Here is a 16874-nt window from a genome sequence, read left to right on the forward strand (position 1 = left end):
CATCTTAGCTCAGTTCCTTTTCCACCTACCAGTTTTTAAAATACAAGCTTCTTAATGGTGTTAGTCCATACAGAAGCCATGACTCTTCTGCCTTTTCACATTTAACATATTATCTTCACAGATTATGGTGTGACTAGAGCCAGGTTGGTTTTTTTTTTTTTTCCTATCACTCTTCTTCATGATGGGTTGGTTCACTGACCCTCTCCTTTTTGAGTGCCTCTTTAGTGAAGCTGGAAAACAGCTGTCTGAAATATGGCTATTATTTCTGGGGTTTAGCCGCCATGTGCCTTGGATAAATTAAGGAGCAGTCAAAGGAAGTCCATAAATATGAATAGTTTGCCAGCTGCTTTTCCATTAAACTCTGTTGGTTGAATGAAATTAGCAAATAATTATGTTGGTGGGGAATCTACTCTATCCAAATGTAATATAATGTCTTCCTTTAACAACAGAGCTTAATTTTTTCCTGTACACCAAATTAGTTTTTAGGGCAATCTACATTGCAAATTGGCCGATTTGCATTAGAACTATGCCTACTTGTTCTGATTTGTCAACACCTCTTTTTTTAAAAAGTCTTTAACATCGAGCATGGGTGGGTAAGACCATCTGCTTACAGAGCTTGCCTGCAGCTCTGTCACTTAACACATGAGACAGGTTACAGCTGTTTAATTGTTATGATGCTGAATGATTATCATTCTATTCAAAATTAATATTTATATATGTGTGCATAGAAAGCATGTGGTTAAACATAAGTGATCTAATTGTGAATTAATGGCGTTAGGTATTCATTAATTAGGCCCCCCCATGAACAGTGAAGGGTAAAATAATGCTTTTCACATACACTCCAACTCTTGGCTTTTAAGACGAGTCCCCAGGAGTGATTATTATGCATGTGAGTAATCCACTCCAAATACACTGGTGTAAGCAAGGAAAAAAAAAAAATCACCATATAGCCGCCATTAAAAACAAAGGGAAAACTATCTTTATGTTTATTACCCATACGCTAACTCTTTCCTGCCCCTAAAAGCATTATCCTCTGAACTGTGACCAGTGTAAATACAAGCCACGTAGTAAGAGCCTAGACGTACCTCAGTTATGACTGCATATACCAGCATATCACCCGCAATGACTACCACTAGCCCCTGGGGAAGCTTGCTCAGCCCGCAGGGACTTCCCCGGCGTAAGGAATGGTGACGCACAAACACATCATTTTGCTCCAGAAGTTAGCAACACATATTCCATCCTGTCTGCTCAGTCCATTTCATAACGGAAAACAAAATGAAAAGTTTTCAGCAAAATTGCGATATGATGACGGAGGTATGCGTGTAAAAGAGGATATTTAAATGCCTTCGTTTCCAGGTAGTTACCGTCAAAGTGACTTGTGTTTGTATTTATACAGATATTGGTACGCCTTTAGAAACTACTGACTTACCTGGCTCAGATACAATGACTAATGAGGGAACGCAAAATCTGTAAGGACAAGTTGCGATTTGTTCTTTATTCCAAAAAGCTGAATCACGTTTGATTGGCTGTTGTGCGGTAACAAATGATGTCCGCGATGTCTCAGTGATAACGTGTTCACGTCTTTAGTCCAGCAAAATTTAAATTATAACTGATGACCGGACCCATGGTTTGCCAAGATAAGAGTACCAACCGCAGCAACAAGAACAGCTTGAGGAAAATTAATTTATGTTGTGAAAGATCGAAGAAAATTGTAACCCATGATAGAAGACTCTGCATGCCTCCTTCCAGAATTTGAACTTACTTCGCATTTTTTTCTCGGCCGAAATGAGTAGGCTGACCCATGTGTAGACCGATACTTGACCAGTACCGGCAAAGTGTAGTGCTCAACATGCAAATGTATTTTTTTTTTAACATTTGTTTATTTTTGAGAGACACAGAGACAGAGTGCGAGTGGGGGAGGGGCAGAGAGAGAGAGACACAGAACTTGAGACACAGAACTTGAAGCTCCAGGCTCCGAGCTGTCAGCACAGCCGACACGGGGCTCAAACCCACAAATCGCGGGATCGTGACCTGAGCCAAAGTCGAGCACCTAACTGACTGAGCCACCCAGGCACCCCCCAAAACCCAAGTTTAAACTTCGGTGCACACTCTTCTGTCACCCACCAATAAAATCTCTGTAAATCACTTTTGATGCATCTATGCATCTATGAGATACATCTATGAGATAGATTTATCTCTGTAAATCACTTTTGATGCATCTGTGATTTATCTATGACTTTCCCAAAAGAAGTTACCATTTGTCTTAGGGGAGGTAAAGATTGTTCAGTTATGTTTTTATTGTTTTTCCTGATACGTTCGAGAAAACCAGTAAGAGGAAGACCCGATGTATGTCGCACAATTATTTACAAGTCTTATTCTGTGCATTTTTCTTAAATATTAAATTTTATGCACAGGCAAAACTAATGCAACCAAGAAATTATAAGCATTGCAATTGATCAGATCAGTGGGTTATTTTTATGGTTTCCTGCCACTGGACTTGCTTGGAGCACACAAACGCCACTCTAATAATTGGCAAAACCAAGTTCATCGTATCAGTTGAAGAGCCGAATAGTCATCTAGCGTGAAAAATATTCGCGTTACCGTTTGTATTGATTAATGTTAAGAGCTGTCTCTGGGTAGTTTCGGTCCCCAGTCAGGGCGCTAAAACATAGCCTGATTATTTTTCAATCTAGGAAATCCTCAGAAAGTATGGCTTTGTTTATGTCGTGCAGTGAACCCAGACAGGGAGTACAAACGTGCTACTGACGTGGTTACGTGGATGGCCCGGGGGCTGAAGTCGTGCCGTGTGCAAAGACCACCCCAAGCCGGCCGTATCCCACGCTAACCAATGCTCATCTCTTTGCGTGGCTGTGTCCGTGCCAGCGTCAGTGAGTGTGCCGTGTGGACTCTTGAGTGTCCCCCTGCCGCTCCATCATGTGGACGTAGCTCACGGTCAGGCGGGAAATTCTGCGCGGAAGGAAAATACCAAATATTTTTCTATCCTTTACCCTTACAGAGCTTTGCGGCTTCTGATGGCACTTTGCCCGGCAAGGCTAACTTTATAAAATTTGGTTTCTGGCAGAGCACCTTTTCCATAGAACCTATTTTTTTTTTCTGGACTGATTTAAATCAGGGAAAATATTATTTCACTCTTTTAGAAGGTCTCAGGTTAGCGTTCCAAACTGAAAAGTGGTATTTTGCGTGGGCATCTGCGTGGAAGAAGCAGTGTATTTGTACAGATACTTTGTTCGCCACATTTCCAACCCACAAAAGGAATAAAATATGTGAAGTTTCAGAAACAATTTATTTGAAACAGGTTGTTTTCAAAAGCGCATTGCCGACTTTAGGGGCGCGAGAGCTCTTTGAAACAACACGTGCACGCGCGCACGTCCACAAACATACTCACACGAACTGTTTTTCTTTGCTGGCACAGCCTCACTTTCTAGTCGTTCCAGTTCAAGTTTAGTGACTCTTCTAAAGAGGATAAAATACTGGTGATGTTTTATCCTGGTCTTAGATTGAGAATTTTATGGCGGGGGGGGGGGGGGGGGGGGTGGTGGGGAGAACATATTGTCAGGGGCCCGAGTAAATTGTTTTATGGAATGTAAAATCACATCTCTGCCATAATCCTTTACGACAAGGTAATCCGTAATTGGCAGTGGGCCCCAATCAAGGAACACGGAACCAATGGGTGTGCAGCTTGCACACTGATTTCAACACTTACTGGTTGGAATAAATGGATTTAATATGTACTTATTGCAGATTGTTGCTTTTCTGTCATCCTCCAGGAACTCATAGTGAATAACCTAAGAAGGATACCTACTTACAACTTTAATGAGATACTAATGTGAATCATTTTTTTAAGTCTGTGTCATAAAGAATGAGGAAACACACAATGCTAAATTAAAATGTGTCCTCGATTCCAAGGACGTTGCAGTAATCGCCATAGTGGAGAATATGTCTGGATTTCATTACGTGCCCATCTGATTGAATTATCCTCTCTTGAAGACGGGCCCTTAAGATTTTAATGTTGTAATTAAACTGAGAAATACTTCCAGCTTCCGGATTCTGTGTTATTTGCCTGTGTCTGGGCTCTGCCCAGGAGTCCATTCAGTGGCCCAGTGAAAATACTGTTCTGTTTAATACGCTCCAACCAAGCATATTGTCAACAGTGAGAACAATGTGAGTAGTTCATAACCATACGCATCAGCAATTACGTAGACACAGACTATTTCTGTTTTTCCCTTGTGAGCTGTCTAACGTATATACAACCAACTTGGTTTGCCCTTGTTTCTTCTTTGTGTTTTGAAGAATCCCTTTGACAGAAAAAGGAAAGCACGCTTGGCCTTAATCATATTCTGTGTAGACCTCCAAATATCCCAGTTCTTCCTCAAAGCAGACATATATACTCCTTTGACCTCATATTCAAATGGGCAACTATCTTTAGGATTACCACTCAAAAGATATTTCTTTGTACAGAATTTTACAATTCTGCGGTCCTTTTGTTGTTCAAACTCACTTGCTTTAAGTTTTTCCTGGTTTTATCCCTCAGTCTTAATATCTTGCCAGTTGGGTTTTCAAACTTTGGGTTTTATGAACAGGTTATAGCATATATCATAAAGCTTTCTTGAGTCTACATAAGGTACTCTTATGAAGCTGTGTCAGTAGGTTGATATTTCAAATTAGTTTGGATTCTGATCTTACTTCCTGGGCCCCCCTTTAATTGCCAATGTTGAATTAACGATTTCCACGGGGTTTTTTTCATCTTATGTTTTCATTCAAGTAAATTTATCAACCATTCCATAAACAGATGATGCTTCTGACCTACCTTACGTGGGTACGCCGTTCTGACTCTTGTTGTAAATATAACTTATTTATTAAGTCTGTGGCCACGGACTGCCTGGTTGGTATTTTGGTGTTGCCACTGGCTAGCATTTTGACCTTGAGGAAGTTATTTCACTGTGCCTCAGTTTCTTCATTTGTGAACCAGGGAAGATAATAAAAGTACCTGTTGCCCTGTAGGTGGTGACAGTTAAGTCAGCGTCTCATGGACAGTGCTTGGCATAGTTTTCAGCACCTAGAGTAGCAAATGGTATTTATTGTTAATACTACTGTGTGTAATTGGGGTAGATGGATTGCACGAAGGGCGAGGAACAGGTGCGTGAAGGAGGGGGAGGGTTTAGGAAATGAGGTATTGCTCACCCGTGGTTCTTTCTCAGAAAGTTTTGTTATTATTCATCATATATCTGTGTCTGTATTATTCAAAGAGTTTCCTCACAAGCTGCCAACGCATGTAAGACACCCTAGAACCGCCATAATAAGTACATTTAATCATTTTGTTCAGCAGATATTACGAATCCCTTGTGAGCCAGCCAGTGGGAGTATGGGAATTAGCACGGCCTTGGAGTTGACATTTCTAATGGAGATTTACACATTCGGTCTCCTCTGTCTATATATCAATAAAGCCTTGTATTTTTATGGCATCTCTTAATGAATTGATCACAGCTAGTTCTTGATTCAACCCTTCTCCTGTTACATTCGCCCTTGTGATCATACCCCTGGACTTCTTCCATGAGAAGCGCTCAGGGAGAAAAAAAAGAAGGAAGAATCAGATAACCAAGGGAAATGGAGGGAGGAGGGTGCCCCTAATTTTGATAGATAAGCAGACGAGGCGACAACCTGTAAGTAGAAATTCCAAAAGTGTTGCTATCCCGTTCTAGTCTACACATTAGGAATTAAAAACCGTACAGGACTAAATATGAGCAAGGTCCCTCCTAAGGGGCCTTAGACTCCAGCTCATTAGAAAGGGGCACAGACAAGAATAGATCATTTTGTGTGCACCTCCATTCATCTTCCCCAAAACAGGAAGTGGGAAGATATGGTCATCAAGGGCTTTGAAAAGAGAAATCATTCCTTTTTTTTTTTTTTAATTTTTTTTTTAAATATGTATTTATTTTTGAGACAGGGAGAGACAGAGCATGAACGGGGGAGGGGCAGAGAGAGAGGGAGACACAGAATCGGAAACAGGCTCCGGGCTCCGAGCGGTCAGCCCAGAGCCCGACGCGGGGCTCGAACTCACGGACCGCGAGATCGTGACCTGAGCCGAAGTGGGCCGCCCAACCGACTGAGCCACCCAGGCGCCCCAAAGAAAGAGAAATCGTTCTTTTTGAAAAGAAGTACCCAGAGGGGAGTCTATGAAAAGGACACAGTACCACTCATTTGCTTTGGTGATCCTGCAGGTTTATGGGCTCATCCCATCACGAAAATATTTGTGATGACCCAAACCTTTCTTCCACATCTACGGTTTCACGGAGTCTTTGCCCACCTGATCCAGCAAGTAGACCCGGGACTGCCAACGCGTGGGCTGGAAACCCGACTCGTCGTCTCATGCGTTACGTTCTAGAGATGACTGCGGATCTGAATGTATTTCGGAAAGAGAGACAATACAACGAAGACCAAGAAACAGCTCTGACGTCTGAAAGACACTCACTCATCTGCATTTTGCCATGGACGTTAGATCCACCAGGCCATTTCCCAAGGAAGCTGTGTAGGAGGCAGCTAGGAGACAGCAGAAGCACCCTATGGCCGATGAGAAAGTAGTATCTATTTCATGTTAGGTCGGGAATAATTGCAAAGTACTTGCGAGCCGGAAGAGGCATGCTGACCGAGATTGCTAGGCTGTGACCTTGCACGCATGTCTCTCCCTCTTCAGTCTCTGCATCTGCACTTATTGTATCAGCTGTATTCATATCGCAGGGTTGTGGGAGAGATCAAATGAGAGATAGAGAGCGCTTAGAGCAGTACCTGGCACAAAGTCAGCCTCTGTCATCATCCTCAGGGAGGAGAGCTGGGATCACGGCACTTCATGTGTGTCCCCTGGATTATCGTGAACCGGGACAGAGACCTGGAGCAGAACGAGAAATTTGGAAATCGTTAATACATCAGACAAGTGTTCACAGTCTACGATTTATAGAACCAGAGCCCGTGGAAGAGCTAAAATCATAGCATTCTGTGTGTGCATTGTGTGCATTGTTTCTCAGGGGAGAGTCTGTAACTCCTGCTACTTTTCTCACTGACCCGAGACCCCAGAAAGATTAAGAATCACTATCTTACAGGAAATACGGTAATACCACCCCCACCCCCTATTCCCACATGGGTCTTTTTAAAAGATAAATAATTGAAACTCCCGGGAAAGTGTTTTATGAATACAACATTTTACTGGAGAATAGTTTTTTAAAAGGGCTCCATTTTATATGTCTGGCACTCATTTTTGTAAGAGTTTTCTTCTATAAAACAAATTTGAAACTTTGGGTGAGTAGGTCTAATAGGAAGCACTTGGTTTTGGTGTCAGAATACACTCATTCGTTTTCAAAGCAGTTTTTTTGCAACTTAATGTGCGTTTCAGCAACTGTTAGGAATATTAATTTTTAAATATACTGTATTATTTTTACGATTATTGTTCCTAATGGCTTCTTACAACATGCCTGCATTTTTCTGATTATTTCCTGTCGTGGCTTATCTAATGATGTTTTTATTGTTGCAATTATGATTTTTAATAATCATTTGAACCCCATCTATCGACATCTCCTTTTAACATCTTTATTCTGCAGCATGAGCCTTTTGTGGTAGTGTCAGAAATGTTAATCTTCGAGGACAAAATGCACGTGGTGATTGTTACCCCTTTTCTCCATTAGTTTTAAACTAACAGCCTCACAGTTATTCCCTAGGATATAAAATGCAAATGGCAAATCTTAGTATCTCTTTCTCAGTACAGATATTATTCTTTTGGTTGGGTTTTAACCGTTTGCAAAATTTATTTATGTTAAGCATTTTTCATATTTAAAGTGGCATATGAATTTTAACCTGCTATACATTTTAAATATATTTTCTGATTTCATCACCGCTTTTGTTGTTCTCTTGACCTGATGAGAAACCTGCCGTTACTTTTAATCAAACCACTGTTTTGTGTAATTGATTGTTTGCTAAGATAATGGGATTGGCTGGATTAGAAATAATTCATTCCTCCTTTCAAACTACTAATCCAGATCAGAATTAATTACATTCCTTATTTTGGTTGCATTAACTGAAGTGGACCCAATGTAAAAGCAAACAACTCTCCAGCTAGATCCGCGTGATGACTTTTTATAAATTCAGAATTCCTCCAAAAGTACTACCCTATCTGAACCAGGATCTCCAGAATTTTTAAAGGCACTTTGTTTCTGTTTAGATCATCAGTGGAGCTATTATGAGGCTCTCCTAGATTATATGATGTTCGGAGGGGATTATTGAGAAATTACATGAATGATGTTATCCAATGGTACGTTTCTGTTTCAACGTTTGCAAATAGAATTGTTTTATTAAGTTATAATTTCCGAGTAGTACCTGAGAGTGTTGCCTCGCCTTAATTTCCCCTGCAGTATGTTGTCAATTAGTTATGAACACACTTATTTTTAAATGCAATTCAGAAGCCTCTAATGGAGTCCTGTGGCAACATGAAGAATCCTTTTACATCCATGGGCACACATGTGTCAGAAGCGTTTACGGTTCTGTTTCTGCACACGACAGAACTACCAAACCTGTTAGAGCTTAAATCATTCTGTTAGGAGTTCGGTTTTCACTTGCATGTGTCAGTAACGAAAAATAATCAACAGAAGCATCTTTGAAAAGCAATTTTAGATCATTAAAGATGTATGAATTTTGACAAAGCAGGCAGATTTCAGGCTTATTAAGAATATATTACGTCTCTCTGCTGGCGAAGCCCGAGAGAGGTATTTCTGCCTCTGTTCAAGAGAAAAGGTGTAGCCTCATTGTAACCTCATGAAAGATTAAATGGACAGGTCCAGTGAAAGACTCCAGTCTTAATCCTGACTGTTTCTACAGAGCGGTTGTGAGAAACAGCTTATTCCAGGCTGGATCCTGAAAAGAAACAGGACCTTGGAACAGTCTGTATTTCCTCGCGGACTGACCACGTATGCGATGCGTCACTGCCCATCCACTGTGTGGTCAAGGGCTGCTGGGTAATCATTCTCTGGACAGTGTACACGTGCCTTTTTCATAGTGTAGTAAGTTTGCTCCATTTGCTTAAGGATGCAAAATAACCTCCCTTTTTTGTTTATTCAACGCGGAAGTTTGGTAATATGTAAATCCACAAGTCATTCGAGACAGAAGGTGAGGGAAGCACGATTTCTGTGGGTTCATCTCTCAGGTTGAAGAAAGACAGCATCAGAACACGCATAAATGGTTCCACCATGGCTCCCGTGTGGTCCTTTTCGCCCCTCATTGTGCAACCCTTACGAAACTACTTTGCTAAAAACGAACTTGCAAACGTTAGAATTATTTTCTACCCCCCCCCCCAAAAGTTTCTTTGTGGCCCTCATAGTTGTAAATTTCCCAACTTCTTTAGTGAAAAGAGCCCTCGCCGTCGTAAATTTCCCAATTTCGTAAGTACAAAGAATTAATTCCATTTGTTCTACTTAGCCACTAAAGGATAATCTCAAGACGGAGCAGGGTGGGGGCATTCCAACGCATCTGGGAAAGGTAGTGTTACCTGCATACTGTCCTTGCACATGCAGAGTATTTCCTGGAATCATGACCACATGAGCTGAAACGTGGATATATTGCAGTGTTAGAAGATAATGAAGTACATCTCTGTCGTGTGATGTGACTCTTATGTCGGCTGCAGCTACTCAATTTGCATGTAAATTCTGAAAATTTCCTTGTCCCATGTGACACTTCTGAAATGTCTGTCTGTTCTTTTTTTTTCCTTTTTAATTTCTCAAGCTCACTATTTGGATAAGATAGTTAAAGGTACTGTATACTTGGTCTTTGTTGACATATCTCCATATATATCTATATATAACTGTGTATCAGATCATACTAGGTATGAAATTAGACTGTTTCTCATGCATATTTTTGTAAATTATAAATGAGGCTTACATTATGTGAAATGCCTTGGATTTAAAGGACTGAGACTTCAGTGTCTGTGTCTCATTTTTATAATTTTGGGTTATCACAGATTTCATCCCTATGTAAGAGCATTAGTTTTCACTGGAACCAAAAACTGAAGATAACAGTATATTTGCTGTTTTTTGTTTATGCTTCTTTCTTTTTTTTTTTTCTTTGCCTTAAGAGCTTCGCTGTTGGCAGTTCAGCTAACGAGCCTTAAATTCTGCCTTGAAGAATCACAAACGCTTACTCTCTTATGACAGAATAAGAAATTGTCAATCTAAAGAAGATTCTGGATAATATGTGTTGAGAGCAATCTCATTTATCCTTATATGGAAACTTCTTTGGCTTCTTCTAAATGTTTCAAAATATATGTGATACCATAATTTATGTTCTGTTATTTTCTGAGAAACAACAAAATTACCGTGCATTCCGTAAAACAGAAATGATAACATGGCCCAGCAGAAAACAGCAGATTCTCGTCTCTTCAGTTCTCGTAGAAATAGGCGGAAAATATTTTTTCAGAAGAGAAAACTCCCTCCCCCTTTCTCCTCAGATTACCTATTTTCTATTCCTTGTTTGTGCTTTTCATTAGAATATGACAATATTCATGGCAATATCCAGGCTTTCATATAATAACTCTCGGGTGCGTGCAGTCAGCTGCGGCACCTGTCAGTGGGACGATGAAATCTTTCTTTTTCGTTAAAAGCAAAACAAAAACGTTTGGAAGGAAAATTCACCTTTTAGGTATTGAACATCCATAAATGCAGATGGTAATTGTCTGAAAGAAAAGAAGCAGCAGAATTAATCCTATCCTGACCTGATGCTATCCATAAGTATAATTTCATTTTGCCACAAGAGACTGTCAGAACACTCTTCTGTCTATTAGCTCTAATCTTAAGAGACAGACTGTCTCTTGGAGATATTTTCATTTCAAGTGCCACAGTGGAGGAGGGGAAACCGATATATGAATAATTCTTTTAATACAGACATAAAACAAACATCTTTAAACAGATCGTTCCCTTAAATTTCGTCACCAAGACAAGAGTAGCATTCTAATTATAAGAAGCCGGGTAACAAACCCCAGTGGCTATAGCAAGCCACTATGTATTTGGGCCAGCATGTATTTTGCGCCAAATTATAAATAATTCACTCCAAAGAGTTCTGATTAATAGCCCATTATTCTTATAATTTTGGAGCATTTCTATCCTTGTTTCTGTCAGTGTCCCATCACACTCATAGACCAGAACACCAGAGACCAGAATTTACCTAAGTGTCATCCTCATAAACAGATCATTTGGCTGCCAGATATCATCAGTAGGAAGTGGCAAAAATTGTTTTTTTTTTTAATGTCATGTTAGACTGAAACAATTATAGATTTTGGATATATTAAATTATTTTAATTGTTTCCCAAATTTTCCCTCCTTGCCCATAAAAGCAGACAAGATAGGATATAAAGGTAACAGCATAAAAGCCTTAGGGAGATTGTCACAAAATATCACTCTTCGCTATCTGTCTTGAAGCACGTCACTACCGTGTTTTTGTTCAGTCTCTCAATGTTTTATTGTGGTCCTTATGGTATTTCATTTTGTCCGTCCTAAGTAATCAAATATGCACAGCTATTACATTTAGTTGGAAATCCTGTCGGTCCTGTCCCATCCGTATGCAGCCTGAATCCTGATGTTTGTTAGAATAGACGCTAAAGCTGCTTCACTATTTCCTGGGCTTTGCTTATTCTGTGAAAAGGAATGTACTCTTGGCATAAAGTATAGTCATCAATCCTGGCCTATACTTTGTGCACTTATTTAATGCACTGTAATTTCACATGAAGGTACGGCAACTCTGAGGCCAGATAAAATTAACGTTCTCTTGTTCACATCGTTCGCATCCTCATACCGGCTTCCATGCTTTTGAATTTAGAGGGGATTTTTTAAAGCAACAAGGTGCTTTAAGAAGGCACGTCCTGATGAGCGACCGCCACCGTTTACAACAGATCGGAAATCTATGCCAGGGATTCTGAAATTACCTTGTCGAGGTGCTTTTTCACACCATACAATCAACCTTGCTGCTTTGCCAAAGGAAAAAAAAAAAATTAAGTTAATTTTGTCTGGCCTGCAGCTAGTTAGCGGATTGTCGCATATATTTCTGTCCTGCACAGGTAAGTGGTGTCTCAAGGGTCAGGCCAATCAAAGATGCCACTTGGATAAGAATTAGATTCCTTAGAGACTGTTGCTGTTTCTATCCATGTGCAATTACAGTATTTGTGCTGTTTACAAAGGCCTGTTCCCACTAAGTGTCCCTTATCTGTTTATTTTAGGTGCGAAAACTTTCAATCCTCAAATCGCTTGTGTTTTCCTTCTTTGTCTCCTTTGACAGAGGGTTGTCCTGGTCTGTGCAACAGTAATGGGAGATGCACGCTGGACCAAAACGGCTGGCATTGTGTCTGCCAGCCAGGGTGGAGAGGAGCGGGATGTGATGTGGCCATGGAGACTCTCTGCACAGACAGTAAGGACAACGAAGGAGGTAAGAGATGCCGAGCGTGAAACCAAGCGCGTGCCGGAGCGCGGGTTCGTAAGTCACACAGTTACCTGGGTGCCCAAAAAATCCGATCCCCGTACGTGAGGTGGACTGAAAACCATAGGCGCGCCGATAGAGTGATTTTGCTGTTTTCTCTGAGACAAATGCAAGCTGATTCTCATCCAGGGAAAAGGCAAGGGAACCACGCTGCTTACTATATAAAGTCCGTTGTTCTCCATTGCTTTGCCTCGCCTCCAGGTGACAACTCTCCTCACCACAGCGCAGGCAGTGTTTTAATAACTAAACGTTCCAAAACATGCGGGGCACTTCGCAAGCTCTTCGGATGAAAGGCGGGGGTGGAGAAAAGTCGAATAGGAAGGAAAGAAAACAATCTCCCTGAAGCTGCGTTCTCGGCGTCTTTTCATCCTAAACGTCACAGCCGGCTAGAGAATCGCGATAGTCCACCCAGTGTAGGCCCTTGGTTAAGAAATCATTCTTTCCCCTGTTGGGCCCATCCTTCCGTCCTCCGTGCTACTGTCTTCCAATTTCGGGAGGATAAGGAGGGAGAGCTGGGGATTACTTCTCCGGCGGGAAAGCAGGTGCACCTGACAGCTGCTGAGTTTGGGCATAGCTTTAGGACTGAGTTTTCGGAGGGGTTCGGTTCCTATCGGGGGCTCCGCGGTCCCTTGCTCTGTGAGTGAGGATGGTTGCCTACCCGCTCCTTCCTTCCACCTGCTCTTTAGGGAATGTCCACGTGAGCAGTAGAGTGTGGGGAAAGGTGCAGGTTTAGGAGACAGATCTTCACTCTGCCCGGTGCCTATGAGACTTGACAATTGCTTCATCTGTAAAATAGCAACAGTAGAGTTTGGTCAAGGACTGAGGGAGAGCCTGGATGCAAGGTACTTAGCATGCTGCAGACACGTAGTAAGTCGTAAGTAGCAGCCGCTGTTACTCAGTCTTCCTTTTGCTTTCATCTGGCCTCGTTGAAATTCATAGGAGGTTGTCAGGGAAGATTTAACAGTCTTTTCTTTCCTGCATAGAGTGGACCTCACTACTGTTCTCTAGGAAGCAGAGTGACCAGGACCAGCCCTCAACCTCCCCATCACGCACATGCACACACATACACACGCACACACACATACACACACAGGCACGTGGACATACACGCACATGCGCAAACACAGGCACGTGCACAGACATTCACACACAAGCACACGTGCACATGCACGCAGACATGTGGACACACACACACACACAGGCACCCACACAGGCACAGCATGCACACACGCACACACTAGCTTGTGCCTACCGCCATTCTCAAACAAATGCTGTTTGTGCCTCGTCTTCCTGACAACGGCGGCCATTCTCCCCTTAGCTGCTAGCAGACTCTTCAGGTTTCCCTATTTTTTTTAACCTGGACCGTCTAGAAATTTGAGCCACAATTTTAAGCCGAAGCCTCTTTTCCTTTTTCTCCCGATAGATATGGTGGTCCTTAGCCCTCAGAGCCTCTTCTGCCTAATGATACCTTGTCGCCTCGATCCCCCTTAACCGTGAGCTTTGAAGGAATGGCAGCCTTAATCCTCTCCCACCGCAGCCCAGATGGCAGCTTTCCTCCCTGCTTTCCCCCAAGAAGCCCCTGCCCCATTGTTTTCTGTTGCCTGGGGAGGGAGGAGAGACCTTCTCTCCCTCCTTGATCGTATATTCCAGGTTTTGTCTTCTAAAAGGAGATTGCACCGAGGAGGTTACAGACTGTCTCCGAGGGAAGCAACTGGCAGGGCTGGGTCTGCAGAGACATGGCAGAGTAATTTAGGGGCTAATCAACTCTTTAGTGTGGTTATCAGCCAAGGAGACTTTTCCCTTGCTTCAAAATATATCAGCCGCGAATTGGCCTGTTCCCCCTTTGTTTATTCTCATTAGCATGAAACCATGCTATCTCTAGGCTTCCCTCTCCAAGGAGAAACCTGAGCCGACGGAAGACCTCTTGTGGATTCTTTACTTATCTCCTGTAATTTGTATTCCTGTCCCTAACCTAATTTTGTTGATCTTGGGAGAAGGTAGCTCAATGCCAGCTGTATTATACCCGGAGATCTTAACCCGGGGTGCCTTATAACCTAAGCTACACTGCTTAGTATCCCCAGAACTAAAGAAGGAAGATACATGAAAAAATTTTTAGAGGGGCGCCCGGGGTCACTCAGTCAGTGAAGCGTCCAACTTTTGGTGTCAGCTCAGGTCATGATCTCACAGTTCGTGGGTTCGAGCCCCGTGTCAGGCTCTGTGCTGGCAGCGTGGAGCCTGCTTGGGCTTCTCTCTCTCCCCCCGTCTCTCTCTGCCCCTCCCCCATGCACACTGTCTCTGTCTCTCTCAAAATAAATAAGTAAACCTAATTTTTTTTTTTTTAGAAAGGACAACACATTTGGAGAGATAGTGGCATTTTTTTCTTAGATCAAGCGTCTTCCTTTCCCTCTAAAATGTACTTTTCTTTACCAAATCCGGCTTGACCCATCCGCTGCCTCAGCCTATGGATCCTCAAAATCTAGATCTCACGAAACAGGTGTTCATCTTTGCCCACATAGCCCGACTGCCCCTTTATGTCTCTAAAATGCATAAGAGACAGCAGTCTTACGAGAGAACTCTTCAGGAGGCCCGGAAGGAAGAGACTACCAATAAAATGGGTTGCAGGAATCTATCTTTAGCCACTCCCCTGACACCCACACGGTCGTGTCGTGGGAGGTGACTCTCCTGTTCGGTTGGACCCGGTTTCTTTAAGGCTCAAACACTTGTCATGCATGTAAGGCCACCAGCCTTTCAGAACTAAGGGCAGTGTTTTCCCTACAGTACAGGCCCTGACAAAGATCCCAACTCTTCATGGAGTCAACCAGGCTCCTCCCCAACATGCTTCTGAAATCTAGCTCCAGGTATCAGAGGTTGTTAGGGAAGATCATCTGGACAAAGGCAGGCAGTGGAATAGAAGACTTTTAAGTCACCCGGTGGAAGTGACAAACGAATGGTCGCTGGACCGGTAATTGTGCATAACATCTCCTCATGGAGCGTGTAGACACTTTGGAAACCACAACACTAGATCCTGCCCTCGCTGAGGAAGCTTTCCGAGCAAAGGATCAGCAGTGCGTGGCCGGCCTTGGCTTACGAAGACTTCTCCAACTCTTCCTTCGCCTGCAAAGTTAACCTCCCTCGGGCTCAGCCGTTGCCCATTCCTATCCCAGAACTCGCTCTGATGGTGAAGTTGCTAAGATCAGAGAGAGGGCAGGTGAAGAGCTGGGAACGGGTCACCCTGAAGTGCAGCGCGACCTGGGCTGGGGTGTCAAGACCAGGACCCTGTTTTGCCTCATTCCATAGGTTCTGGAGTGTGTCCATTAGCCTCTGAAACGGCCCCTCGCTGTGGAACACGGGCTGTACCCTAGGCTTTCACCTTCCCCTCCGCTGGGATAGCCTTTGTATTCCTTATCGTCACCAGGAAAGACTCTTTGGTTGCACGTGATAGAAATTCCACTCAAACGGACTTAAGCTTTTAAAAAAGAAACACTTCTTAGCTATATCACTGAAAAACTCAGAGATCACTGCACCTGGGTGTTGACACAATGGTAACAGAAATCTGGGCTAATTCATCTGTCCACTCTGCTCCGTGCCACGGTGGTACCACTGTCCGACTGTGTCTTCCCCGGAATGACCCCCAGCAGCTCTAGGTTTACATTCCACAGCATGATAACCCCAGTACAAGGAGACAACCTTGTTGGGTGGTTACTGCGGCCGGGGTGTGAGCCTGACCCTCATCGGCCCGAAGTATGTCCCCTGCCCAAAGGAAAGTTGAGATTCTGTCCCCAGAAGAGAGGGGTACAGATGCTGGATAGACAGAAGGAACAGATTCCACTCCAGGGATATTAATAGCTGTCCACAGCATTTAGTTTTAGGATAACCAGGGAATATGCGCCAATAACTATTTCATATAACGAATAGATTCCTGTTCATCTCACGAAGGATCTTCTTCTACTCTTTTTCTCCTACTTTCCCCCCCGCCCCCCTCCAAATTATAGCCTTCTCACTTGAGAACGAGAAAAGTCAGTGCTTTCCATGCCCAAGATTGGCAAAGCAGCTCCCCCTACGTACTTTGATAAGCATCCTCGCCCTTACCTAGTGTACCCACTGAGAATCTCACTCGGTAGAGGCTTTCTTGATTCGATTTGATTTGTTTTCATGTTTATTCATTTTTGAGAGGAAGAGCGGGGGAGGGGCAGGGAGAGGTGGGCAGAGGATCCAAAGCAGGCCGTGAGCTGACAGCGGTGAGCCCAACGCGGGGCTCGAACTCACAAATGGTGAGATCGTGACCTGAGCTGAACCCGGACACTCAACTGACTGAGCCACCCAGGCACCCCAGGTTTCTCGATTTTAAATGGCTC

General features: G+C 43.0%; 1 protein-coding gene across 1 annotated transcript in view; it reads left to right on the forward strand.

Moving 5' to 3' along the window:
* TENM3 (teneurin transmembrane protein 3) overlaps nucleotides 1-16874 on the forward strand; it is a 451388-nt gene that overhangs the window by 357331 nt on the left and 77183 nt on the right. The window contains exon 12 of the mRNA XM_047856975.1: nucleotides 12322-12468. Within this exon, the coding sequence (XP_047712931.1) occupies nucleotides 12322-12468 (147 nt within the window). The remainder of the gene's footprint in view (nucleotides 1-12321; nucleotides 12469-16874) is intronic.

Source organism: Prionailurus viverrinus, chromosome B1 (assembly GCF_022837055.1).
Source record: "Prionailurus viverrinus isolate Anna chromosome B1, UM_Priviv_1.0, whole genome shotgun sequence".
NCBI lineage: Eukaryota > Metazoa > Chordata > Mammalia > Carnivora > Felidae > Prionailurus > Prionailurus viverrinus.